This window comes from Macaca fascicularis, chromosome 17, assembly GCF_037993035.2.
Source record: "Macaca fascicularis isolate 582-1 chromosome 17, T2T-MFA8v1.1".
Taxonomy (NCBI): Eukaryota; Metazoa; Chordata; class Mammalia; order Primates; family Cercopithecidae; genus Macaca; species Macaca fascicularis.
Window position 1 is genome coordinate 104,522,703 of NC_088391.1, and position 25,282 is coordinate 104,547,984.

General features: G+C 48.2%; 1 protein-coding gene across 24 annotated transcripts; it reads left to right on the top strand.

Moving 5' to 3' along the window:
* The first annotated feature begins 13 nt into the window (after positions 1–13).
* Positions 14–24,405, top strand: UPF3A (UPF3A regulator of nonsense mediated mRNA decay). 24 transcript variants are annotated; one of them, XR_012426652.1, is made up of 11 exons: positions 14–249; positions 685–791; positions 1,488–1,594; positions 4,941–5,039; positions 5,160–5,270; positions 8,772–8,907; positions 10,758–10,813; positions 10,903–11,061; positions 17,476–17,597; positions 20,060–20,354; positions 23,387–24,405. XR_012426652.1 is itself a non-coding variant. In XM_074021562.1 (10 exons), the coding sequence occupies exons 4-10, from the start codon at positions 4,910–4,912 to the stop codon at positions 23,513–23,515; spliced, it is 1,002 nt and encodes a 333-aa protein (XP_073877663.1). In that variant the 5' UTR covers positions 14–249; positions 685–791; positions 1,488–1,594; positions 4,898–4,909; the 3' UTR covers positions 23,516–24,405. The 24 variants fall into 24 exon arrangements, 14 of the variants coding, with proteins under 14 accessions (XP_073877663.1, XP_045233509.2, XP_045233513.2 ...); XM_074021562.1 differs by lacking the exon at positions 8,772–8,907 and having other exon boundaries at positions 4,898–5,039; XM_045377574.3 differs by lacking the exon at positions 8,772–8,907.
* The last annotated feature ends 877 nt before the right edge of the window (positions 24,406–25,282 follow it).

A 25,282-nucleotide genomic window follows, 5' to 3' on the forward strand; every position in this document is an offset into this window, starting at 1 on the left:
TTCGTCGAGGGCTGACGGTTGCGGCTCCGCGGAGAGTGCGGGATGCGCTCGGAAAAGGAGGGGGCCGGAGGCCCTAGGGCGGCCGTTGCCGCGCGGGGACCGTGCGGGAGGGAAAAGCTGTCGGCCCTAGAAGTACAGTTCCACCGCGACTCGCCGCAGCGGGAAGCTGAGACGCAGCCAACCTCGTCCTCCGGTTGCGGGGGCGGTGCGGGCAAACCTCGCGAGGAGAAGAGGACGGCCCTGAGTAAGGTGGGGACGGGGGCGGGGCGCGCAAACCTCGCGAGGAGAGGATGGTCCTGAGCGGAGGAGGAGGGGAGGGGGCGGGGGCGGGAGGGGAGGGGGCGGGGGCGGGAGGGGAGGGGGCGGGGGCGGGAGGGGAGGGGGCGGGGGCGGGAGGGGGACGGGCAGGGAGGGGAGGGGCGGGGCCGGGAGGGGAGCGGGCGGGGCCGGCAGGGGAGGGGGCGGGGCCGGCAGGGGAGGGGCGGGGCCGGCAGGGGAGGGGGCGGGGCCGGGAGGGGAGGGGGCGGGGCCGGGAGGGGAGGGGGCGGGGCCGGGAGGGGAGGGGGCGGGGCCGGGAGGGGACGGGGAGGAGCGGTGCACGGTCCTCCCCGCGCGGTGCGCGGTCCCTCCGGAGCTCCATGTCCACGCCCCGCTGCGGTGGGAACGGCCGCGCGCTCCCCGCAGGTGGTCATCCGCCGCCTGCCCCCGGGCCTCACCAAGGAGCAGCTGGAGGAGCAGCTGCGCCCGCTGCCAGCGCACGACTACTTCGAGTTCTTCGCCGCCGATCTGAGGTGAGGCCCGCCCCGAAGCGAGGAGGAGGAGGAGAGGGCAGAACCCAGAGCTCTGCGCCGCTGGCCTTCTCGTTGCCTTAAGTTCCTTACCGTGATTTCTCCTTTATGGGAGTCGTGTGAACTTTTTGAATAAATTACATTTCAGTAAAACGTGTAAGTCCTTTCAAAGAAAAATACCAGCAACAAGGAGACAGATGTGGTTTGCATTAGAAATGCGGATGATTTTCAGGCGGCTAACGCTTAGGAAAACGGGTGCCTTTGAAAGGACCAGCGTTGCCCGCCCGGCGCCTCCCGGGCCTCTCGGACGCGGACGGGGCGCGACGGGACGGGGCGGGACGGCGCCGGCTCTTCCTGTGGCCTCCACGCCGGTGCCACAGCCAGTGCGGCTCTAAATACCGGAGAGGGTCCCCGGCACCACGGGTTCCTCTGGGAGTGCGCCCTGGCTTTGCCTTAGGGTTTCAGCCTCCGAGGACTGGTTCTGGGCAGTGCAGAAGGGACCTGAGTTCTGCCTCGTAAAGTTAACGTTTTGCATTTGTTTTTGCTAAAGAATATTCAGATTGTTACAATTAACTGAGATGATTTGGCACAAAAGTTTTATCTAAAGTAGTTTGTTGTGCCCAGAAAAGGAAAAAGAGGCGAAAATAATGGAGTATTGTATTTTTCACTAACCATTTTCACTGTTATCTCTTATTTCAGTCTTTATCCTCATCTCTACTCAAGAGCATACATTAATTTTAGGAATCCTGATGACATCCTTCTTTTTAGAGATCGTTTTGATGGATATATCTTCCTTGACAGCAAAGGTTGGATTATTGGTTTTAAAAAATCTATTATAATCTCTAGGTATACTAATGAAGTATTGCTAGAATATCCGTGTTTTTATTATTATTATTTTTAGAGACAGGGTCTTGCTCTGTTGCCCAGGCTGGAGTACAGCAGCCACAATCACGGCTCACTGCAGCCTCACACTCCAGCTCAAGAGATCCTCCAGCCTCCCAGGTAGCAGGGACCACAGGCGTGTGCCCCCATGATCGACTGATTTAAAAAAAAAATTTTGTAGAGACAGGGGTCTCACTGTGTTGCTCAGGCTGGTCTTGAACTCCTGGCTTCAAGTGATCCTCCCACGTCAGCCTCCCAGAGTGCTGCGATTACAGGTGTGAGCCACAGCATCTGGTCTGTTTGTGCGTTGTAATTAAAAAGTTCTCAGACTAAAGTAAGATGATAAATTTTGATTATGTTACTGTAATTATGTGCAGATATTAAAAATTGAAATTATTTAATTTTGTTATTTAAACCAAAAAAATCCCAGAAATTCTGTGTAATAGTGACAGTCTATTTATGTATTATCAGAGAATGAAGGTTTTCATGAGTGAGTTTTTTGCATGAGAGAACTTTATCTTTTTGGGTTTTAAAACTAAATTATTTTATCTGTTTGGTAGGAATTTTCCAAAATGTATACTGACTTCTATCTTCCTAAACAGCACCCTTCATGACTGTACCATTTATGATAATGTCACCAGGAAGTCACTGAGTGCTGTTAAACAGCTTTGCCTGCGGAGACAGCAGTCTTCACCTCTAGTCTCAATAGTTCCCTTCCCGGTACTTCTAGGGTTCTGCTTTGATCTTTTCCCCTTCTCCTCTCCTGTCAGGCTGTCTGCTGTTGTGTTCCTGGCTGTCAAGTTTGTGTACCTTTCACAGCAAGTTGTTTTCTGCCCTCCCCTCCCCGGCCACCCTCTTCGCACTCCAAGCGTTTTGACACTGATGAGTGTTTTCTTTTTCTCCACTGAGGGGTAAGGACTAGAAAGATTGTTACAAAATAAGCATTAGCCAAGCTAGTTCCTGTGACCAGAAGCAAATGTGATGCTTGAACTGACCTTTGTGTTCATTGCTCATTTATTCAGTAACTTACTCAGCTTCCCTTTTTCACTTAAAAAATGTTGATGGGCCCGGCACAGTGGCTCACCCCTGTAATCCCAGCACTTTAGGAGGCCAAAGGCGGGTGGATCACGAGATCAGGAGTTTGAGACCGGCCTGAGCAACAACGTGAAACCCCATCTCTACTAAAAATTCAAAAATTAGCCAGGCGTGGTGGCAGGCACCTCTAGTCCCAGGTACTCAGAAGACTGAGACAGGAGAATTGCTTGAACCCGGGAGGCGGAGGTTGCAGTGAGCTGAGATCATGCCACTGCCTCCCAGCCTGGGCGACGGAGTGAAAAAATACGTATGTGTATGTACGTATATATATGTGTGTGTGTGTATATATGTAAAATATATGTAACATGGCCAGGTGTGATGGCTCACTCCTGTAATCCCAGCACTTTGGGAGGCTAAGGCGGGCAGATCGCTTGAGGTCAGGAGTTTGAGACCAGCCTGGCCAGGATGGTAAAACCCTGTCTCTACTAAAAATAAAAAAATTAGCCAGCCGTCATTGTGCGTGCCTGTAATCTCAGCTACTTGGGAGACTGAGGTATGAGAATCACTTGAACCTGGGAGGCAGAAGTTGCAGTGAGCCGAGGTGTCACTACATTCTAGCCTTGGTGACAGAGCGAGACTCTGTCTCAAGAAAAGTCACAAAATTTATACCGTACTGTTTTCCACAGCAACTGTGCCATTTTACATTCCCACCAGTAGTGAGCAAGTCAGTCCTTATTTCCGGTTCTACTTTGTTGTTGTTGTTTAGTTTTTTAAATAGAGACGGGGTCTCGCTAAGTTGCCCAGGCTGGTATCAAGCGATTTCCCCCACCTTGGCCTCCCAAAGTGCTGGGCTACAGGCGTGAACGGCCGCCCCGCCGTTGTTTTGATGGTCTCTGGCCTAAGCCTGTGCTTTTGATGTCATATGCAAAAACCCATTGCCAAATCCATTGCCGTGGAGCTTTTTCCCCTGTGTTTTTTCCTAAGTGTTTTATGGTTTCAGGTCTTATATTTAGGTTTGATCCTTTTCGAGTTACTTTTTGTATATGGTGTTAGGTAAGGGTCCAACTTCATTCTTCTCGCTATGGATATCCAGTTTTCCCAGCACTAGCTGTTGAAAAGACTTTCTTTTCCCCATTGAATGGTCTGGGCACCCTTTTCAAAAATCAGTTGACCAAATATTACAAAGGTTTCTTTCTGGGCTCTTTATTTTATTCCCTCGATGGATGTGTCTGTCTGTGTGGCAGTACCACACTGATTACTTTTAGCTTTGGAATCAGGGACTATGTCATCTGCCATTGAATGAGTATCCACTGTGTGCTAGGCCTTGTGGGTGGAGCGGTGACTTGGACATCATCCCTGCTGGTCCAGTGCCCTACTGTCTCCCTGATTCTGACTTTATTCTGGATAGTGGAGGTTGGCACAAAAATGGCTCCCAGATAAGGGAGTTATAATTCAGTCACCTGACCATTACTGACAAGTCTAAAAATGACTCAGTGGGTTTAGTACCAAGGTAGCAGTGTTCCATTTGATGATTTGGCATATAGCAGGTTCTCTTAGTGAACATTTCTCTTTGTGTATTCATTTTTCCCCCACATAGCAACAAAGTTAGTTTCTAATGGCTTCCATTCTCTACTTTTATCAGAAGCAGATTTCACCTGGAATATTCTATAAACCCTTTGAAGCTCTCAATTTTAGCCATGGTGTCCTCTAAGCAAAGTAATTTTCTTAAACTTAAATAACAAATTGATAGTTGAATTAACCTTTTAAAATAAAATGTAAAACGTAGTTAAGAAATCTGATTATTTAAAGGTATTCCAACAATAAATTATTTGGGATGGGGCTGGGGAGGTCAGGTTTATTGAGGTGTAAGTTATATATGGTAGAAGTCACCCTTTTAAAGTGAACAATTTGATGAATTTTGAACAAATTCAGTTACACAACCACCACAACATGATGGATTGTTTTGTTTAATAAATAATTGTTCTTCCTACCATGAGTTCATCCTTGTTTTAGTCTGGAGTTTGCCATGTGAAAGTTGCAGGTGCTTGAAAATGTAATTGTAGGTTTTTAAATTTTTTTTTTTTAATCTCTTACTGGAAGGATGAATTATAGTTTAAATAGTAATAATACATTGTCATTGTTACACTTACTCTTTAAGTAAGCTAGGTCATTATTTTCTAAAATGAATGTAGTAGAATTTCAGAATGGCTTCTGGAACATGTTTCCTGTTAAAAGGCCTAGAATATCCTGCAGTGGTAGAGTTTGCTCCGTTCCAGAAGATAGCCAAAAAGAAGCTGAAAAAAAAAGATGCCAAGACTGGAAGCATCGAAGATGGTGAGCCCTTTCCAAGTGCTACATTATGAAGCTGCCAAATTAAGAACACTGAGCAAATGTAATTCTCCTGTAGATGGGAAAGATTATATTTATTTTCTTTCTGTTTTTTTTAATGTCTAGATCCAGAATATAAGAAGTTTTTAGAAACTTACTGTGTGGAGGAAGAGAAGACCAGCACCAACCCTGAGACTCTGCTGGGGGAGATGGAGGCGAAGACAAGAGAGCTCATTGGTCTGTGCTCATTTCTTCTCTTTTCTTTATTGAGAGATTTACTCGTAGAGGATATACTTTTTTTTTTCTTGATTGTGATAAGTTGAAACTTGTTACAGGCTTGGCAGAAATGTAGAGTAATTTCCAGTTTTGACAAAAGAATGGCAAGATGGCCGCATGGGAAAATATTTCTGAGCATTGGTTGATGGAGAGCACGTGATTTTTTTAGTTACGATCCTTTTAAGTTGTGATGCTTCGGAATGAGCAGTGGCGAAGACACATGAATGGCATGTGCCTGACAGCGTCAGGGAAAGCGCGTTGTGTCGCAGAGTTGAAGTCAGTGGTCACAGACGGATGCCTCAGGAGCCCGTAGGAATGAGATGTTTTGCTCGTGGTGAGGTCATCTTGCTGCTCTTCAACAGCAATGCCAGGCTCCCTGAGCCAAGCCAAGCCAGCTTGTGGATAAGCCCGGCCAGAGCACAGAATCGAGTTTAAATCCAGCCTTCCACCCCATGCCCACAAGTCGTGTACTTTAGAAATAGTTCTCCGTAGCACTGACGTGAAAATCAGGCAGACAGTTGTCGTTTAGTCCCAGACACACCTGGAAGTGTTTCTCCTCTCTGTGGATCTCCTTTCCTCAAAGCCCCCGTTCTTCACCCCTCACCTCTCCCACCCAGGCTGTGCCCTGCCCCCCCATCAAGAGGAATGTACTTTGGGAGGCCAAGGCGGGCGGGTCACAAGGTCAGGAGTTCGAGATCAGGCTGGTCGACGTGGTGAAACCCCGTCTCTACTAAAGATACAAAAACTCAGGTGGGCATGGTGGTGGGCGGCTGTAGTTCCAGCTACTCGGGAGGCTGAGGCAGGAGAATCGCTTGAACCCAGGAGGCGGAGTTTGCAGTGAGCTGAGATCACACCACTGCACTCCAACCTGGGCGACAGAGCGAGACTCCATCTCAAAAAACAAACAAAAGAAATTGATGTGTCATGACAGCCACATTGTCCGTCTCCCACCACATAAACTCCCTCGTTTGGTTTCCCCAGTGGAACTATATTTTCATCTTCACAGTTGCCACACAGAAAAGAAAAGTTCAGGAATTTTGTAAATGTTGATTGAATTAATAAGAAAGGTCAATGTTATTGAAATAGTCCACTCACTTTCTTCATTTGTCTAATAATAAAGCTTTTTTTTTTTTTTTCTGAGACGGGGCCTCACTCTGTTGCCCAGGCTGGAGTGCAGTGGCACAATCTCAGCTCACTGCAACGTCTGCCTTCTGGGTTCAAGCAATTCTGCCTCAGCCTACTGACTAGCTGGGATTACAGGCACCTGCCATCATGCCCGGCTAATTTTTATATTTTTGTGGAGATGGGGTTTCACCATGTTGGCCAGGCTGGTCTTAAACTCCTGACCTCAGATGATCCGCCCACCTCAGCCTCCCAAAGTGCTGGGATTACAGGCATGAGCCACCACGCTTGGCCGTAATAAAGCTTTTGATCGCTAAAGTAAACAAGATGTGCTGAGGCTGCATGCTGCCTGGGCACTGACTCGGCCTCAGCGTGGGGCCAAGTGGTAAACAGGTCGCACAAGGTCTCTGCCTGCCATCAGGGATGACAGGTAGGAAGCAGGAGCGGGAATAGCCCAGCCAGGACCCCTCAGTTTGTAATCAGTGCCACTGATGTGACAGTGGAATATGGGAGGGAAAGAGGTTGGGAGACTCCCTCCAAGATGGTGGTGGAGCTGGAGCTGAGACTGGCTGCGGGAGGGAAAGAGGTCAGGAGATGAACTGAGACTGGCTGTGCTGAGCAGTGGAGGAAGGAAGCACCAGGGGCAGGGCCGGCAGCCGTCACTTTTCACCGCAGGTGCGGATTGCAGGCTTGTGGGGCTGGCACACGTGGGTGAGGGCAATGCGGTTGGAGGGTCGGGGCACTGTGCAAGATGTTTAGATTCATTCCAGGGCAACTGGAAGCCACTGGGGGAGTGGCATGGTCTGATTATTTGTCCCCATCACTCTGGTGGTGTCACATGGAATAGATTGTGGATGCCAGGAGATGCGTGTGTGTTTTGGAGGTGGACTGGACGGGACCGACAGACGGATAGGGTGTGGGAGGTAAGGGAACAGGAAGAATTAAGACTCCAGGGTTTGGCTTGAACAGATGGGTGGATTGTGGCCCCATTACACACAAGGGAAGATGAGGGTAGGACAGTATTGGGGGCAAAGTCGAGACCAGTGATGAATTTACATGAAGTTCCTTTTCAGCATGTTAGTGACTGTTACAGCTGAGTAACTAGCGAAAAATAATAGCAAATGGGAACAGTAAATATTTAATGCTTTTATATCATTTTTAGCTTACTGTGGAATATGTATTTTGATTTAGGAAGGACATGAGAGACTTAGACATTAGAGACAATGCTAGTTTGAGCCTCATTCCTTGTTTCCTTTTCTTTTTCTTCTTAGTTAAAAGGATAAAGTGAGTTGTTGTGAGATGGATTTTACTAGGGGAATGGTTTTTCTGTAAGTTTTAGGTCACAAGATCCATCTTTCCTGGAAGTTAGAATCTATATGTTCTTCACTTAAGAACTTGATAAATTGAAGAAGAGCTAGAAGAAGTAAATTAGATGTTAATTACAGGCCTCACCTCCCTGCCCCTCCCATTTCCATCTCACTTTGTTTTAAAAGTCCCCTTGCATAGGATTGGTCACTTTAGGGCTGTTTTGAGACATACCTTTTTGGGGCAGACCCGTGGCTCCTGCCGGGGTGGGGAGGGGGGGCGTGTCCTGGCACCTCCCGAGAGTCTGCTGCACAGCCAGTGCTTTACCAGAGTTGAACGAATGAATGAACGAATGAATGAATGAATGAATGAATGAGGCTTAGAATTCACCATCCCTGATGGGAACGACTAATTCATTCCAGGACTTGGCTGTAGAGTCTTCCTTCTTGTTGTGATTGCTGTTTCTACATATTAAAAATTGAACCTTGGCCGGGTGCGGTGGCTCACACCGGTAATCCCAGCACTTTGGGAGGCCAAGGCGGGCGGATCACGAGGTCAAGAGATCGAGACCATTCTGGCCAACATGGTGAAACCCCGTCTTTACTAACAATAGAAAAATTAGCTGTGTGTAGTAGCGTGTGCCTGTAGTCCCAGCTACTTAGGAGGCTGAGGCAGGAGAATCACTTGAACTCGGGAGGTGGAGGTCACAGTGAGCCAAGATCACGCCACTGCACTCCAGCCTGGTGACAGAGTGAGACTCTGTCTCAAAAAAAAAAAAAAAATTGAACTTTAGGCAATTCATGGCAGATTACCTTTTTCTTTACTAAGCTTTTGGCCTCCAGTGGAGTCTTCTTTTTTTTTTTTTTGAGACGGAGTCTCGCTGTGTCACCCAGGCTGGAGTGCAGTGGCCGGATCTCAGCTCACTGCAAGCTCCGCCTCCCGGGTTTACGCCATTCTCCTGCCTCAGCCTCCCGAGTAGCCGGGACTACAGGCGCCCGCCACCTCGCCCAGCTAGTTTTTTTTTGTATTTTTTAGTAGAGACGGGGTTTCACCGTGTTAGCCAGGATGGTCTCGAACTCCTGACCTCGTGATCCACCTGTCTCGGCCTCCCAAAGTGCTGGGATTACAGGCTTGAGCCACCGCACCCGGCCCAGTGGAGTCTTCTGAACAGGTCTGAGAAGCGAGTATTACATGGAAATATTAATAAGCTCTTGCTGACAAGGACTCTGGAGTTGTTGAGTTAAGTCTGGTGCATAGGCCTTTAGAGCAGACAGGCCCGGGTTCAGCTCTGAGGCTTCTGTTTACTTGTGGTCTGTTGCATGGTTGTGCGTATTCTGTCTGATAAATAACATACTTTCATGATGTGTAGAACACTTTCTTCTTCAGGTCTTACGTACTTTTGCTGTAATCTCTGTGGGTGATGGGGCAGACATTTTATAGGAAGAGGAAGGTGGGCAAGCGGGGTCTGGGTTCAGCCTCCCCGCGCATCCAGGTGGTCTCGCCCTGCTCCTGGCTGACAAGTCCAGGCCTTTCACAGAGCAGAGCAGAACCCTGGCTGATTTGAGATAATTTGCCCATTATAAAGAGCCGACTATTTACCTGAGCCAGTGTGCTGTACTCACCTTGAGCCAGAGTTCATGGTCAGCCCAGAGACCCCTCTGGGGAGTGGGTTCTCTGTAGCAACTGTGTCTGCCAGGAAATGTGGCATTTGTACCCGCATCATCTCTTCCCTACAACCACTGTGCCTGGGGCAGGACTCCTGGGACAATCAGCTCTTCCCTAAACCACTGTCCCTGGTGCAGGGCTTCTGGGACAGGTGCCATTTCATCTGTGATGTCAGGGTGTCAGGGTCCTCAGTTCCAAGTGAGGGACCCCCAGCCAGGGCTTCTCCTATGATTCCTGATTCATTCCTGGTCCTCAGAATTCCAGAGACGATGTGTCAGTTTTCAGGTGTATCCAGGGATTCTTCAGAACGCTGTTTAATCTGAGATCTTACCCACAGAATAGACCCAGACCATCTTCCCCCTTCCCGTTTGTGTCCTCGTGTTGGTGGGATGTGGGGCCTGTCCCCCTCAGCGTGAGTCCCTCAGAGGCAGTGCCTGTGGGGCCTCCAGCTTGCCTGGGCACCCACATCCAGGTCAGATCTGAGAGGTCCAGCATGAAAGCGGAGGACCAAGATAGAGTTTGTAGACATGTTCATTCCCTAGTAGTTGGTGCCTTTTCTGAAATCAGCAGTGTCATGTGGAGTCATTTTCTTTCTTCCTTTTTTTTTTTGAGACAGAGTTTCACTCTTGTTGCCCAGGCTAAAGTGCAGTGGCACAAAATCTTGGCTCACTGCAACCTCTGCCTCCCATGTTCAAGCGATTTTCCTGCCTCAGCCTCCCAAGTAGCTGGGATTATAGGCACGTGCCATCATGCCCGGCTAATTTTGTATTTTTTCAGTAGAGATGGGGTTTCTTCATGTTGGTCAGGCTGGTCTCGAACTCCCAACCTAAGGTGATCTGTCCACCTCGGCCTTCCAAAGTGCTGGGATTACATGTGTGAGCCACCACGTCCAACCCGTGTGGAGTCATTTTTTAAACTACAATCCAGAGTTGTATGTCTTAGCATTGGGATTTTATGGAGTGTATATTGTAAGACATTATACGAATCCATGTTATTTAAAACCATTGCTTGGAGAACGGAAAACAAAAAAGTTCTCAGAATATGTGATGTATCAAAGTAAATATATGTTATTTAATGATTTAAGGTACCTACAAAAATATCATCTTTGTAATACTGTAAGCCTCCCTTAAGAATCAGGAGTTAGATGTTTACTATGTATAAAATTGTTGATACTTTCAAATTACTTGACATGATAGTAATGGAATAAAAACTCCCCTGGAGACAGTATGTGATCATGTAAATTTAAAAAGTAATGATATTGTTCCCTTATTTATTTTAAAGATCAAATTGAAAACAAATATTTAAAATAATCTTTCTTTAGGAGTTAAATACTATATTACAACTTTTGTGTTTTAGCTAGAAGAACAACACCTCTTTTGGAATATATTAAAAATAGAAAATTAGAAAAGCAGGTAGGTCTGGCCTTTACCTCATGAACACCCTCCCTGCTGCTGCCATTCTCATCCAGGCGGTTTGTATACACACCCTCCCATGTCTTTAGAGAATTCGAGAAGAGAAGCGAGAAGAACGGAGGAGGAGAGAGTTAGAAAAGAAACGTTTGCGGGAAGAGGAAAAAAGAAGAAGAAGAGAAGAAGAAAGATGCAAAAAAAAAGAGACAGATAAACAGAAGAAAATTGCAGAGAAAGAAGTAAGGATTAAGGTAATTTCTGAGGAAACATTTCCTTTTTCCAAAAATAGTTCTGCTACAGTAATTATACTTTTTACGTATCTTAGTTCTTTAGAATTTTGAAAACATTCTGAATTAATCTAATATTGTGGTGGTGTTTTTTTCCATCTTTTCCATCCTACAGCAGTGGTTTTCACACTGTGTCCTGAGCCTTGGGAGTCCTCAGGCTGCTGTGGGCGCCTGTCCTCCTGGGTGTGCAGTGGGGAGCACACCCCCACAGGAGCCCCACGCTGGCACACGTCGGGCTGCTGCTGACACTGTCTTTTTTTTTTTTTTAACTTTCCAGCTTTCATTTTCAGTTCAAGGGCTACATGTGCAGGTGTGTTACGTGGGTAAATCAGGTGTCTCTGGGGTTTGGTGTACAGATAATTTTGTTGCCCAGGTAGTCAGCACAGTACCTGATGTTTTTCGGTCTTCACCCTCCTCCTATTCTCCACCCTCTACATTTCCCTTTTGAAAAAAGTTTTCTGGCCGGGCATGAGAGCTCACTCCTATAATCCCAGCACTTTGGGAGACCAAGGCGGACAGATCACGAGGTCAGCAGTTTGAGATCACCCTTACCAACATGGTGAAACCCCGTCTCTACTAAAAATACAAAAATTAGCCGGGTGTGGTGGCGGACGCTTGAAACGCTTGAATCCTCAGGAGGCTGAGGCAGGAGAATTGCTTGAACCCCGGAAGCAGAGGTTGCAGTGAGCCGAGATTGCACCATTGCACTCCAGCCTGGGCAACAGAGCGAGACTCCATCTCAAAATAATAATAATAATAATAATTTCCTGGCCTGGTACAGTGGCTCACACCTGTAATCTCAGCACTTTGGGAGACCAAGGCAGGCGGATCACTTGAGGTCAGGAGTTTGAGACCAGCCTGGCCAATATGGTGAAACACTGTCTCTACCAAAAACACAAAAATAAGCCGGGCGTGATGGCGTGTGCCTGGAATCCCAGCTACTCAGGAGGCTGAGGCAGGAGAATTGCTTGAACCCAGGAGACAGAGGGTGCAGCGAGTCGGGATCGAGCCACTGCACTCCAGCCCAGGCGACCGAGCGAGACTCTGTCTCAAAAAAAAGTTTTCCTGATTAAAAAGTACACATTTGAAAACCACTGGTTTTGCCTTTCTGTGTGAAGGCTGACTCATAGAACCAGGTTTTATCATTTCTGTTGTGGTAGCACTAATGAGTTTCTGTATTTCTTGCTGAGTTTTTCTTGTGACTGATACATTCATTGATGAGGGTGGTTTAATACACAGAGGGAATTTTTCTCTGTGTGAAATGTGTTGGCCAGAATTGGGACCAGCCATTGTCTTCTCAGGACTAAACCTAGATTTAGACCTAAGGTATCACTCCATGAAGGATTTAAGGCATATTCAATATTACTTATTATTTATCGAATACCTTATATTCAATAAAATTGTGTAAGGAAAAAAAATGTCAGGACTTGGGGAAAGAAGGTAGGTTAGGAAAGGGTGGGGAAGAGATCATTGAACCATAGATTTGTTTCTGATATGGTCAGTCAAAAACAGAAAAGTTGGCTGGGCATGATGGCTTGTGCCTATAATCTCAGGACGTTGGGAGACCAGGGTGGGTGGATTGCTGTAGCCTGGGAGGTCAAGACCAGCCTGGGCAACAGAGAGAGACCCTGTTTCTATTCACTATATTGCCCAGGCTGGTCTCATACTCCTGGACTCAAGTGATCCTCCTGCCTCACCCTCCCAAAGTTTGGGGATTACAGGCCTGAGCCACCGTGCCTGGCCTGGTTTAGCTTTTAATAAGCATCTGTGCTCAGTATGGGGGTCTTTCACTTCTAAATCATGTGGAACATTGAAATTTTTTTAATGCCTGAAAAATGGAATCTGTGGAGGAATGCAAAAGAAGGTGTATCAACAGCTTAAAGACAGATGGCTCATGACTTTTTTGCTATTTTTTTGTTTGGTTTTTGTGGGGGGGTTTGAGACAGGGTCTCAATGTGTCACCCAGGCTGTGTAGTGGCACAGTCACAGCTCACTGCAGCCTCTACCTCCCAGGCTCAAGTGATCCTCCTGCCTCTGCCTCCCATTACAGGGTGCACCATCATACCTGAACAGCTAATTTTAAAAAAATTGTAGAAATGGGGATCTCACTGTGTTGTCCAAGCTAGTCTTGAACTCCTGGGCTGAAGCGATCCTCCTGCTGCTGGGATTAGAGGCATGAGCCACCATGCCTAGCCCTCGTGGCTATTCTTAATAAAGAGAAATATGGTTTGGGAGGCCGAGGTGGGCGTATCACAACATCAGGAGATCAAGACCATCCTGGCTAACAGGTTGAAACCCCGTCTCTACTAAAAATTCCAAAAATTAGCCGGGCTTGGTGGCGCACACCTGTAGTCCCAGCTACGCGGGAGGCTGAGGCGGGAAAATTGCTTAACCCGGGAGGCAGAGGTTGCAGTGAGCTGAGATCACGCCACTGCACTCCACCCTGGGCAACAGAGCAAGACTCCGCCTCAGAAAGGCTGGAGGCGGGCGGATCACTAGGTCAGGAGATCAAGACCATCCTGGCTAACGTGTTGAAACCCCGTCTCTACTAAAAATACAAAATATTAGCAGGTCGTGGTGGCGGGATCCTGTACTCGCAGCTACTTGGAAGGCTAAGACAGGAGAATGGCATGAACCCAGGAGGCAGAGCTTGCAGTGAGCCGAGATTGCGCCACTGCACTCCAGCCTGGGCGACAGAGGAAGACTCCGTCTCAAAAGAAAAAAAAAGAAATATGGCACACAGACAGCTCAGCTGTTTAATGTTCCTCTGAGGATGCTAAGCAGTGAGCTTATGTGTGGCCACATGGGTGAACACACACAGGCAAGGGCTGGGAGGGAGCTCAGCTGCCCGTGCACTCTGGTTGGCCTCCGGAAGCCTCTCAGGGCGTAGCAGAGCTGGCCTGCTCCCCAGCTCGTCTCCAGCGGCTCTGGCCTGCTGGTTTCTCCTGAATGTACCAGCGGATTCCACCTTAGGCCTCCACAGGGACTTCCCCAGATGTGCCCGTGGCTCCTTCTTGGCATCTGGTCTTAGTTCCCGTCTTGGCTCTGCAGAGAGTCCTCCTGGACCCTCCTCTTCCTGCGTCTCTGCTGCTTTACTCTCCCTTCGTGTGTTCGTAGCTGCTGTCTGAGGCTATCCTATTCCTTTGTTTCCTCCCCTTGACCACCGTTGCCTCAGGTGGAGCATCAGGTGCGAGTTCCTTCAAGGCAGGGGCACCCCTGTCTCATTCATAGCCATTCCCTAGTGCCTAGCACAGGGTCTTAGTCCCTGGTTCCTGCACACAGCTCCTCAGACCCTGGGCATCCGCAGTAATGTGAGTATCTTAAATGCCAATGAGAGGACTGGGGGCTGGAGGCCCCAGGCAGCTTCAGGATGGGGACTAGTTGGCAGAAAGACTAAGGCAGGACTAGAGGGTTGGGACGTTCAGTCCCATCCTAGCAGAGGGCAGAGGGCCTAGAGAGAGGTCACCATTGGCCAGTGACTTAATCACACCTGTATCATGAAACCGTAATAATGTCTAAAGACAGGGCTTCCGGGGGCCAGGCATAGTGGCTCATGTCTGTAATCCCGGCACTTTGGGAGACCGAGGCGGGTGGATCCCAAGGTCAGAAGTTTGAGACCAGCCTGGTTAACATGGTGTGTAACCCCATCTCTACTAAAAATACAAAAATTAGCCAGGCGTGTTGGCGCACACCTGTAGTCCCAGTTACTCAGGAGGCTGAGGCAGAAGAATCGCTTGAACCCAGGAGGCGAAGGTGCAGTGAGCCGAGATTGCGTCCCTGTACTCTAGCTTGGGGTGACAGCAAGACTCTGTCTCCAGGAAAAAAAAAAAAAAGGCGGGGCTTGCTGGGAGGGTTACTGCACGGAAGCTCCAAGCACTGCTGCGCCATCCCCCATACCCACCTTGTGTATTTTTTCCGTTTGGCTGTTCCTGGTTGTATCCTTTATGATAAGCCAATTATCGAGAAGACAGTGCCTTTCTGAGTTCATGAGCCATTTCAGCAACTTATCAAATCTGAGGAGAGGCCGTCGAGAACCTCTGAATTTATTGCTGATTGGTCAGAAGTACCGGTGACACTCCAGGACTTGGAACTGTCATCTGAAGGGGGCAGTCTGTGGGTTCTGGTGCTAACCGCAGGTCGATGGCCTCAGCGTTGCGTTGAATGTGGAGCACGCAGCTGGTGCCGGAGAGGTGGAGAGGTGGAGAGTTGGTACAGGAAAAGACATGCAGTGTCAGAAATGTTGTGAGAACAGTTCCTAGGCACGCAGAGTATTTGTTGAGTGGGTGGATGGAGATTGGCACTTCCCTATGGCTCGCATTTGTTACAGACATATTACTGTTGCGATTTTTATAAAAGATGGACAGTTACCGGAAAGGAAATGTGTAAGTTCCCAGATTCCACGTAGGCAGAATAAGAGGATGTTCACAGCTGACACAGGGCCCACGCTTGATGAGAAGCCGCGTCCAGGGCTCCACCTTTCATGATGCGTTGCGTTCCCAAGTGAGCACGTGTAATTGAATGCGTCTGTGTATGGTCTTGCTGTGCTGCAAGTTAAAGTTTGTCCACTTTGTGAGTGAGAACAGAATTGTCAGAAGTACACCTTCCATTTCTGTTCTACAAATGATCGATCTGTGGTGCTTCCATTGCTTTTTTTGTTTGTTTTTCTCCCTTTTCCCAAGTTAGCTGAGGTGCTTTAGTTTCAAAAACTATGCAGAGAGCAGGGAGAAAGGCCCAGGGACATACAGGGCAGATGAAATATGTCGTGGCAATTTGTCCATTTATTCTGTTTCAGGAAAGAGAATAATCAGTGTTTTGAAAACTATATTCTAAATTATCAGTAGGAAGCAACCTTTAAAAAAATTTTTTTTCCTTATTACAAAACTAATGCTTGTCTATTTTAGGAAAACTAGACCCTATACATGAAAGGAAATAAAGTCATTTCAGTTCTGCCATCTAGAAATAAATCACTATTGGCCAGGCATGGTGGCTCACGCCTGTAATCCCAGCACTCTGGGAGGCCAGCGTGGGTGGATCATGAGGTCAGGAGTTCAAAACCAGCCTGGCCAAGATGGTGAAACCCCATCTCTACTAAAAATACAAAAATTAACCAGGCACGGTGGCAGGAGCCTTTAATCCCAGCTACTCAGGAGGCTGAGGCAGGAGAATTGCTTGAACCAGGGTGGCAGAGGTTGCAGTGAGCCCAGATTGAGCCACTGCACCCCAGCCTGGGTGACAGTGAGACTTTGTCTCAAAAAAAACAAAAAACAAAAACTACAAAAACTAGCCAGGTGTGGTGGCACACCCTGTAGTCCTGGCTACTGGGGAGGCTGAAGCAGTGGAATCGCTTGATCCCAGAAGATGAGATTGTGCCACTGCACTCCAACCTGGACGACAGAGCGAGACTCCATCTCAAAAAAGGAAATAATCACTATTAACAGTACTGCAGAGCCCTTTAGATGGTGGTGTGTGTGTGTGTGTGTGAGTGTGCGAGTGTGAGTGTGAGTATGTGTGTGTGTGAGAGTGTGTGTGTGTGAGTGTGCGAGTGTGAGAGAGTGTGTGTGTGTGTGTGTGTGAGAGTTTGTGTGTATGTGAGTGTGCGAGAACATAAATAGACGTGGGGGCCGGGCACAGTGGCTCACGCCCATAATCCCAGCATTTTGGGAAGCCAGGGTGGGTGGATCACCTGAGGTCAGGAGTTCGAGATCAGCCTGGCCAACATACTGAAACCCCATCTCTACTAAAAATACAAAAAATTAGCCGAGCGTGTTGGTGGGCGCCTGTAATCCCAGCTGCTTGGGAGGCTGAGGCAGGAGAATCACTTGAACCCGGGAGGAGGAGGTTGCAGGGAGTCAAGATCGTGCCACTGCACTCCAGCCTGGGCAGCAAGAGTGAAACTCCGTCTCAAAAAAAAAAAAAGAAAATTAAACAGGCATTAAACAGGCGTGGTGGCGCATGCCTGTCGTCCCAGCTACTCAGAAGGTGGAGGCAGGAGACTCGCTTGAACCCTGGAGGCAGAGGCTGCAGTGAGCCGAGAGTGCGCCACTGCACTCCAGCCTGGGCAACAGAGCAAGACTGTCTCAAAAAAAAAGAAAAGTACAAGTGGGGTTGTGGTGCATGTTCTATTTTTTAGCCCTTTATTCGTTACGTGAACATCTTTGCATCACATTAACCTACCTTTTCATGACTAAAAAATATTTCATTCACTGAATGTTTCACCATGTATTAAACCAAAAACCTCACTTTTGGACTGTTAGCTCTAATTCTTTGCCTTGCAAACATTTGGCTTCAATATTGGGGTATATTTGTAATTATTTATTTAACAGCTTCTTTTAAAATGTGCTCTTGAGGTGATATTTTACTAACGTTGTAATTTCTCAGCTTCTTAAGAAACCAGAAAAGGGAGAGGAACCAACCACAGAGAAACCAAAAGAAAGAGGAGAGGAGATTGATACTGGAGGTGGCAGGCCCGTGGAAGGCTCGCTGGAGGAGTCCCAGGAGACGTGAGCGTGCTTTTGTTGTTATGACCGCGTCAGTTCCCAGTCATGGTGACGTAGGCCTTGTCAATACGAGTATGCCTGTTTCACGTTATTCTTGGAATCCCAGACTTTCCAGGGTGTGCGAGTGCACATTAGCCTTCATTTCCCGTCAGCATGGCAGGAACTTAGTGAACTCGCCTCGTCTGCAGTCTCAAGTCTGTCTTCAGATCAGGGAATTTCTTCCTGTCTTTTGCTTTGCTTTTCCCTCCATGTCCTCCTTTTACTCCTGAGCCATCTCCTGGATTCCTGCTGTTGCATGTCAGGTCTTCAGGATCTGTCTTCCCAGTCTTTCTTTCTTTTCTGTTTTTTGTTTTTATTTTTCTCTGTGTTTGTGATATCTTGCCCTTCGCTCTTTTAGCCCCCTTGCAATTTATCTACAGAATTGCATATTTGGGAACCCCATCTTTTAGGGCTGGCAGATCTTTTGTGGTAGAGAAACAGAATTGTAAGTGCTGTGATCCTTTGGTTGAAGCTGTCCCTGGCTCCTCCGGCTGTGAGTCTTGACCAGCAGCTTTGGCTGTGCACTGCGGGTCCTCCCTTTTTCTTTTCCTTTGCTGCTTACAACAGTGCAGCTCTGTGGAGGGAGCAGCTCTGTGGAGGGAGCAGTTCTGTGGAGGGAGCAGCTCTGTGGAGGGAGCAGCTCTGTGGAGGGAGCAGTTCTGTGGAGGGAGCAGCTCTGTGGAGGGAGCTCATCTGCAAAAGGGACAGACACAGCAGCATCTGCCTGGTGGGCCAGAGAGACCAGCCAGATGCCAGTCGGGGGATCTTGTCCCTCTTGCTCCTGGCACCCACCATCCTCAGGACCCTGGGTCCCTGGGCTTGCCTTCCCCTCTGGGACTCCTGCCCACTCACCACATCTCACCACCCACGGTCTCCTGGTGCCCAGGGCCACCTGGCTCGCAGGGGATGGTGGACGTGGGTTTTACTTGGGAAGACTAAGGGGATTAGGCCGCCAGCTTCCCAGAGTCACAGTCGTAGGGGTGATTTCTCACTGCCTTTCTTTCAGAGTTGATGAAGTATTCTTTCTGCTTCTTGGGGGTTTTGGTTTATTGCTTTGTTTATAAAATTTATGTCTGATTATCAAATCCGTGATTGTGAAGCACTGGGTTATGTTATGGGTGTCGTTACTGTGACTGTTCTTGACACTGCCACGTGTCTGGTGTGAATTCACGCTTGGTTACAGATCCTCATGGTCCCCACTAGCCCTGCCAAATGAGCGAAGCAGCCATTTATTTACTATTCATTTAATATTCTGATAAATGCATAAAGATAATGGATCTGCCATTATTAAATGTCAATTAATTTTACTCTGCACATCATGATGGATGTGCACCTGGGCTCCCAGGACAGCCACTGGACCACTTTAGTCTCAGTCACTTTGTAGAAAAGAAGGTTTATTTTATTTTTGATAAACAAAGTCTCGCTCTGTCGCCCAGGCCTGAGTGCAGTGGCACGATCTCGGCTTACTGCAACCTCTGCCTCCCACGTTTGAGCAGTTCTCCTGCTTCAGCCTCCTGAGTAGCTGGGATTACAGGCACGCGCCACCACGCCTGGCTAATTTTTGTTTTTTGTTTTTTTGAAATGGAATTTTCGTCTTGTTGTCCAGGCTGGAGTGCAATGGCATGATGTCAGCTCACCACGACCTCCGCCTGCTGGGTTCATGCACTTTTGCCTCAGCCTCCTAAGTAGCTGGGATTACAGGCATGCCTCTCCGTGCCTGGCTAAATTTGTATTTTAAGTAGAGATGGGGTTTCTCCATGTTGGTCATGCTGGTCTCGAACTCCTGATTTCAGGTGATCCGCCTGCCTCGGCCTCCCAAAGTGCTGGGATTACAGGCGTGAGCCACTGCACCTGGCCTAATTTTTGTATTTTTAGTAGAGACGGGGTTTCTTCATGTTGGCCAGGCTGCTCTCAACCTCCTGACCTCAAATGATCTGCCTGCCCCTGGCCTCCCAAAGTGCTGGGATTACAGGCACGCGCCACCACACCCACCTAATTTTTGTATTTTCAGTAGAGAGGGGGTTTCACCATGTTGACCAGGCTGGTCTCCAACTCTTGAGCTCAGGTGATCCCACCCACCTTGGCCTCCCAAAGTGCTGGTATTATAGGCGTGAGCCACCATGCCTGGCCGAAAGAAGATACTTACTTTGGAAGGTTAGTGAGAATTAGACAATATGTATAAAAAGTACCTTAGCGTGAGGCATATTGCTTATCTGTCACTCAACTGAAATGACAAATATTATTACTATGATTTATTCTTCTTTGTAGTGGTTTTTGTCAGTGCCTGCTGTGTGCCCATCACAGTGCAGCCTCAGCAGTGCAGTGCTGACACGGGCCCCTGTTGTCTGGGAACCTGCGGGCTAGAAAGGAGGGTGAGCAGCCGACTGGCGGTTACTGCAGTCGCTGATGCTTGGGTTGAACCACAGGTCACGCAGCGGCAGTGATAAAGAGTACAGGGATGTGGAGAGATCTCAAGAAAAAGAATGTGAAGCACAAAGACACCATGTGGATGACGGCAGGAGGCACAGAGCTCACCACGAGCCTGACTGGCTTTCCAGAAGGAGTGAAGATGAGCAGAGATGGGGGAAAGGACCTGGCCAAGACAGAGGGAAGAAGGGGAGCCAGGACAGCGGGGCTCCGGGGGAGGCCACGGAGAGAGTGGGAAGAGCACAGAGGTGTGACGACGGTCCAGCACCCAGAAAGGAGCGACTGGCAAACAAGGTTTTTATTAAACCCAAAAAGAAAAATCTGTCTGGCTGTCTTAAGGTCCAGGTTGCACGCTGACCGTGTCACCCCCACTTGGCCTTGTGTCTTGGGAAGCTCGTTATTCCTGAAAGTCAGATCCTAGAGTGAGACTAATCGTCATGTTTTCTCAGAGAGTCAAATTATTTTTCACCAGGAAAAAGAAAGATTTTATTTAGTATAAAACTAGCACGTTTGTATGATTCACTTGAGAATAAGATTAAATTTTCCCTTGAGACAGGAAGGAAAGTTTTAATATTTCATGGAGGTTTCTTCCACATTATCAATAACATTCTGATTATTAGTGAATATTCCCGTGGCTGACAAACACCTGAAGTTAGTTCTGCACAGACGCTGAGCACAGGACTGTGGTTACCCCCTTAGCCAAGCAAACAGCTTTTTTTTTCAGAAGTTTGAAGCTGATTTTTGTTCAGGTTGCGTTTTCCCAGCGCAGCACTACAGACGGCATCACCCTTCTGACAGCACCAGGCCCCACCCCGGCTCCCAGCAAACTGAGGGCTGCCTCGGGTTCGCATTCCCACTCACCTCCCTCCCCATGTCTGACCTCTGGCAGCCACTGTCTGTTCTCTGCCTCTGTGATTTTGTCATTTCAAGAATGCTTGATGAGTGCAAACACACAGTGTGTGAGCTTTGAGAGTGGCTCTCGTCACTCAGCCTAATTCCTTTCAGATCCTTCCAGGTTGTTGTGTGTAGGAACGATGTTCACTTTTTTTTTTTTTTTTTTTTGAGACGGAGTCTCGCTCTGTCGCCCAGGCTGGTGGCCGGATCTCAGCTCACTGCAAGCTCCGCCTCCCGGGTTCGGGCCATTCTCCTGTCTGAGCCTCCTGAGTAGCTGGGACTACAGGCGCCCGCCACCTCGCCCGGCTAGTTTTTTGTATTTTTTAGTAGAGACGGGGTTTCACCGTGTTAGCCAGGGTGGTCTCGATCTCCTGACCTAGTGATCCGCCCGTCTCGGCCTCCCAAAGTGCTGGGATTACAGGCTTGAGCCACCGCGCCCGGCCCGATGTTCACTTTTAAAGTGTTTCAGTGTAGCCGGGTGTGGTGGTTCATGCCTGTGATCCCAGTACTTCGGGAGGCCGAGGCGGGTGGATCACCTGAGGTCAGGAGTTCGAGACCAGTCTGGCCAACATTGTGAAACCCCATCTCTACTAAAAATACAAAAAATAGCTGGGCGTGGTGGCGCGTGCCTGTAATCCCAGCTACTCAGAAGGCTGAGGCAGGAGAATCACTTGAAACTGGGAGGCAGAGGTTGCAGTGAGCCAAGATCACGCCATTGCATTCCTGCCTAGGCAACCAAAGCAAAACTCCGTCTAAAAAAAAAAAAATGTTTCAGTGAAGTCAAGGCTGAAAGCCAGAGGAGAGCCTTCTTGTCTTCACCCTTGAATAAACACCTCTAGAATACTCCACAGTTTTCTGGGGTTGCCTGGACCTTGGGGGCACAAAGTACAGCCATGGGTCTCTTCGATAGGGAGTCCTCAGTTTTCAGTTGCCTTATTTTAGCAGTGGTGAATGGCGTGGTGCTCCCCTGACCTGAGGTGGGGGAGCATTCGCTCCTCTGTGTAGCCTCACAGTGCTGTGGTGGGAATGTGTGCAGGAGCTGCTTTCCCGGGAGCCTGGCATTTGTCATGTACTTCTGAGGTCAGGTTCCATGCTCCATCTGTGTACACAGGTACTGCCCTGGTAAGAAGCCGAATTGTCGGCCGGGTGTGGTGGCTCACGCCTATAATCCCAGCACTTTGGGAGGCAGAGGCGGGTGGATCACCTGAGGTCAGGAGTTCGAGGCCAGCCTGGCCAACATGGCGAAACCCCATCTCTACTGAAAATATAAAAATTAACCGGGCGTGGTGACACGCGCCTGTAGTCCCAGCTACTCAGGAGGCTGAGGCAGAAGCATCAGTTGAACCCAGGAGGTGGAGGTTGCAGTGAGCCGAGATTGCGCAGTTGCCCTCCAACCTGGGCAACCAGAGTGTAACTTTGTTTCAGGAAAAAAAAAAAAAAAGCTGTGCATGCTGGCTCCAGGCAGCCTGTCTCCGCCCCACAGGAGCATTCAGGTGCAGGGGCCTGCTGAGCCTGTTCGCACCCCTCCCGTTGGTCAGGTTCATACCAAGGAAAAGAAAATTCAGTTAAACCCCTTGATGGCAACCTGATGTGGGCTTCCACACACAGTCCAGGAGAAGGTAAAGATGAGCTGGTGAATCCTGGAGAAGTGTGTGAGATGTGTCCACATGGTCGTCCTTGCAGCCCACACTTGGGCTCCTGGTGACTGTTGGAGGCCAAGGCTGCAGCTCAGCAGGGAGAATAGGCAGGGAGCGGGAGGCTACAGGCCTCGGGAAGCGGGAAGCCACCTTCCTCCTCTGCCACCCCTTCAGTGCTGGGGCAGGGCTGGTGGCCCCGTCAGGGAGGAATTGTGCTGCTGTCGCTGCTGACTCTGGCCTTCAGGGCCACTCTGTGCTTCCCTGGCTGTTGCCTTCAGGCCCTGAACAGTTACCCTTCATGGATTTTTTGGTTCATTTTTATTGCTTTGCCTCCAGGAATTTAATAAAATGATGGGGTAGTGTTTTCCCAAAAGGGAGCAGTTCAGTTTCCCTGCTGGTAGATGCTAGGCAGGGATAAGCCCCGTGGAAATTGCTTACCACTCACGTTAATAACAGTTTGAGTTCGCAGATCTGAAGCCATCTCTGAGGGTCCACATCTCATTTTGTTTCAGGCCTAGGGACTGAGGTGGACATGTTTGAGTTTTCACCTCCCCAGCTCAGATTACAAGGTGTTCTTGGTGTGAGCAGTAACATTTGCCCAGATAACCGACATTTACGTGGCTTTTTAAATTGCCTGAGAATTCTGAGAGAGTGCTGTGAAAAGGGCTGATTTTTAGCTGCCAGGTTGATTTTCTTTGGACAATTCATATTATCAAGTTCTAGAAATACAAGGAGATGTTGACCCTTCTGTGTTGCCAGCCCTTGGAAGAGTAACATGCCCTCTTATCCTGGCAGGACCGGCCGGCCTTGCAGCTGTATGATCCAGGAGCTCGCTTCCGAGCACGAGAGCGTGGCGGAAGTGGGAGGATCTGCAAGGCAGAAGGTTCGGGGACTGGTCCCGAGAAGAGGGAAGAGGCAGAGTGAGTCACTGGGTGCACCTGGCCTCCATGGACAAGCGAAGGAATCTCAGAAACGTGTAAAGGACCCCGAGTGTGACTGGAAAGGAGAACTTACTCCTTACCAGGAAACTGGAAGCTAAAAATACAGAGGGTGACACAGAAACACGCAGACACCATTCTAAAGAAAGTAGTGATCTTGTATTAAATTGAGCAGAATTCTCACGGATTTTACCATTCCTGTTATAAACTAATATTTGTTTTTCAGCCAAAACAGAAAATGATTTTCACTGGACAGTAGAAAAATATGTGTAAAATAGGGAAGAAAGTTAGTATTGGATCAGTGTGAGTCCTGAAGCACTTTCAGTGCTGTGAGAACGACATCCAGTGTGGGCTTCATTCATTTATAGGCAGAGGAGCTGTCAGTCTCTCGTGCCTCTCGGTGGCCTCTGAGCTGTGCTGTCGAGTAAAGAGTAGTTCTTGTTTGTTACAGCCTCCGTGAGTCAGCCATGCCTGCAGAGTGTGCTGTGTTTTAGTCCTGGTAGGAATATATACCAGAGTTCCCAGTATTTAAAACCCAACAGCTTCAACTATTGCCCTTTCAACAGTTTTGCCACTGACCGGATGAAAATGGTTTCACAGTCTTTGGATGGATGCATTTCTGGTTTGTAACCATTACAGTTTAAACCACGGTTTAAGAATTTGCCCAAATAACAGAAATTTTGTTTGGGAAGGGATAAACTAGGTATAGCATATAGAGCCTGTCTTTGAGTTTTAGATACTTTATTTGTAAATAACTTAAAATAGCTTTCTGAAACCGTGCATTCTACAGTTTCTTCCTTTCAGTGAAATTGTTAAATGTTAATGTCTTTTTGGCACTGCGATTTTAACCATTTATTAAATACAAATTTTGTTAAAGAAGTATTGACATGTTCTTTGAATCTGTGTCAGGGAAATTCTGATTTGTTAGTTCAAATGCCTGACAGCATAATCATACAGATCTTCTCTTTTCTTGGTTTGGATGACACTGAGCAGCTGTCAAAAATGTGCAAAAAATTCCAAAAGGTAAGGCCTTAAAATATTTTACTGGTAAATATTACACAGACTTTCAAAAGGAGAGAGAATGACTTAGAAAGTCTTTTTGTTTGTTTGTTTTCTCGGAGATGGAGTCTCACTCTGTCGCCCAGGCTGGAGTGCAATGGTGTGATCTCAGCTCACCGAAATCCACGCCTCCTGGGTTCAAGCAATTCTCCCGCCTCAGCTTCCAGAGTACTGGGATTACAGGCGTGTGCCACCACACTTGGCTAATTTTTCTTAAACAAACACTGTCTGCATCTGCCCTAACAGAGTGAGAGAGAAAGACGAAACGCTAGTTACGACAAGCAAATTAACCCACCCACTCTTAAAAAAAAATCAGGGCCAGGCATGGTGGCTCACACCTGTAATACCAGCAGTTTGGGAAGCCAAAGCGGGCAGATCGCGAGGTCAGGAGGTTGAGACCATCCCGGCTAACACTGTGAAACCCCGTCTCTACTAAAAATACCAAAAAAAAAAATGAACCGGGCGTGGTGGCGGATGTCTGTAATTGCAGCTACTCCGGAGGCTGAGGCAGGAGAATGACGCTGGAAGGTGGAGCTTGCAGTGAGCCGAGATCACGCTACTGCACTCCAGCCTGGGCAAAAGTGCGAGACTCCATCCCAAAAAAAAAAAAGAATACTAAACACAATTCAGAAGGGCCACCCAGAGGGAGACAACAGTGTCACCACTACTTGCGCCACACACACAGGCTGTACTC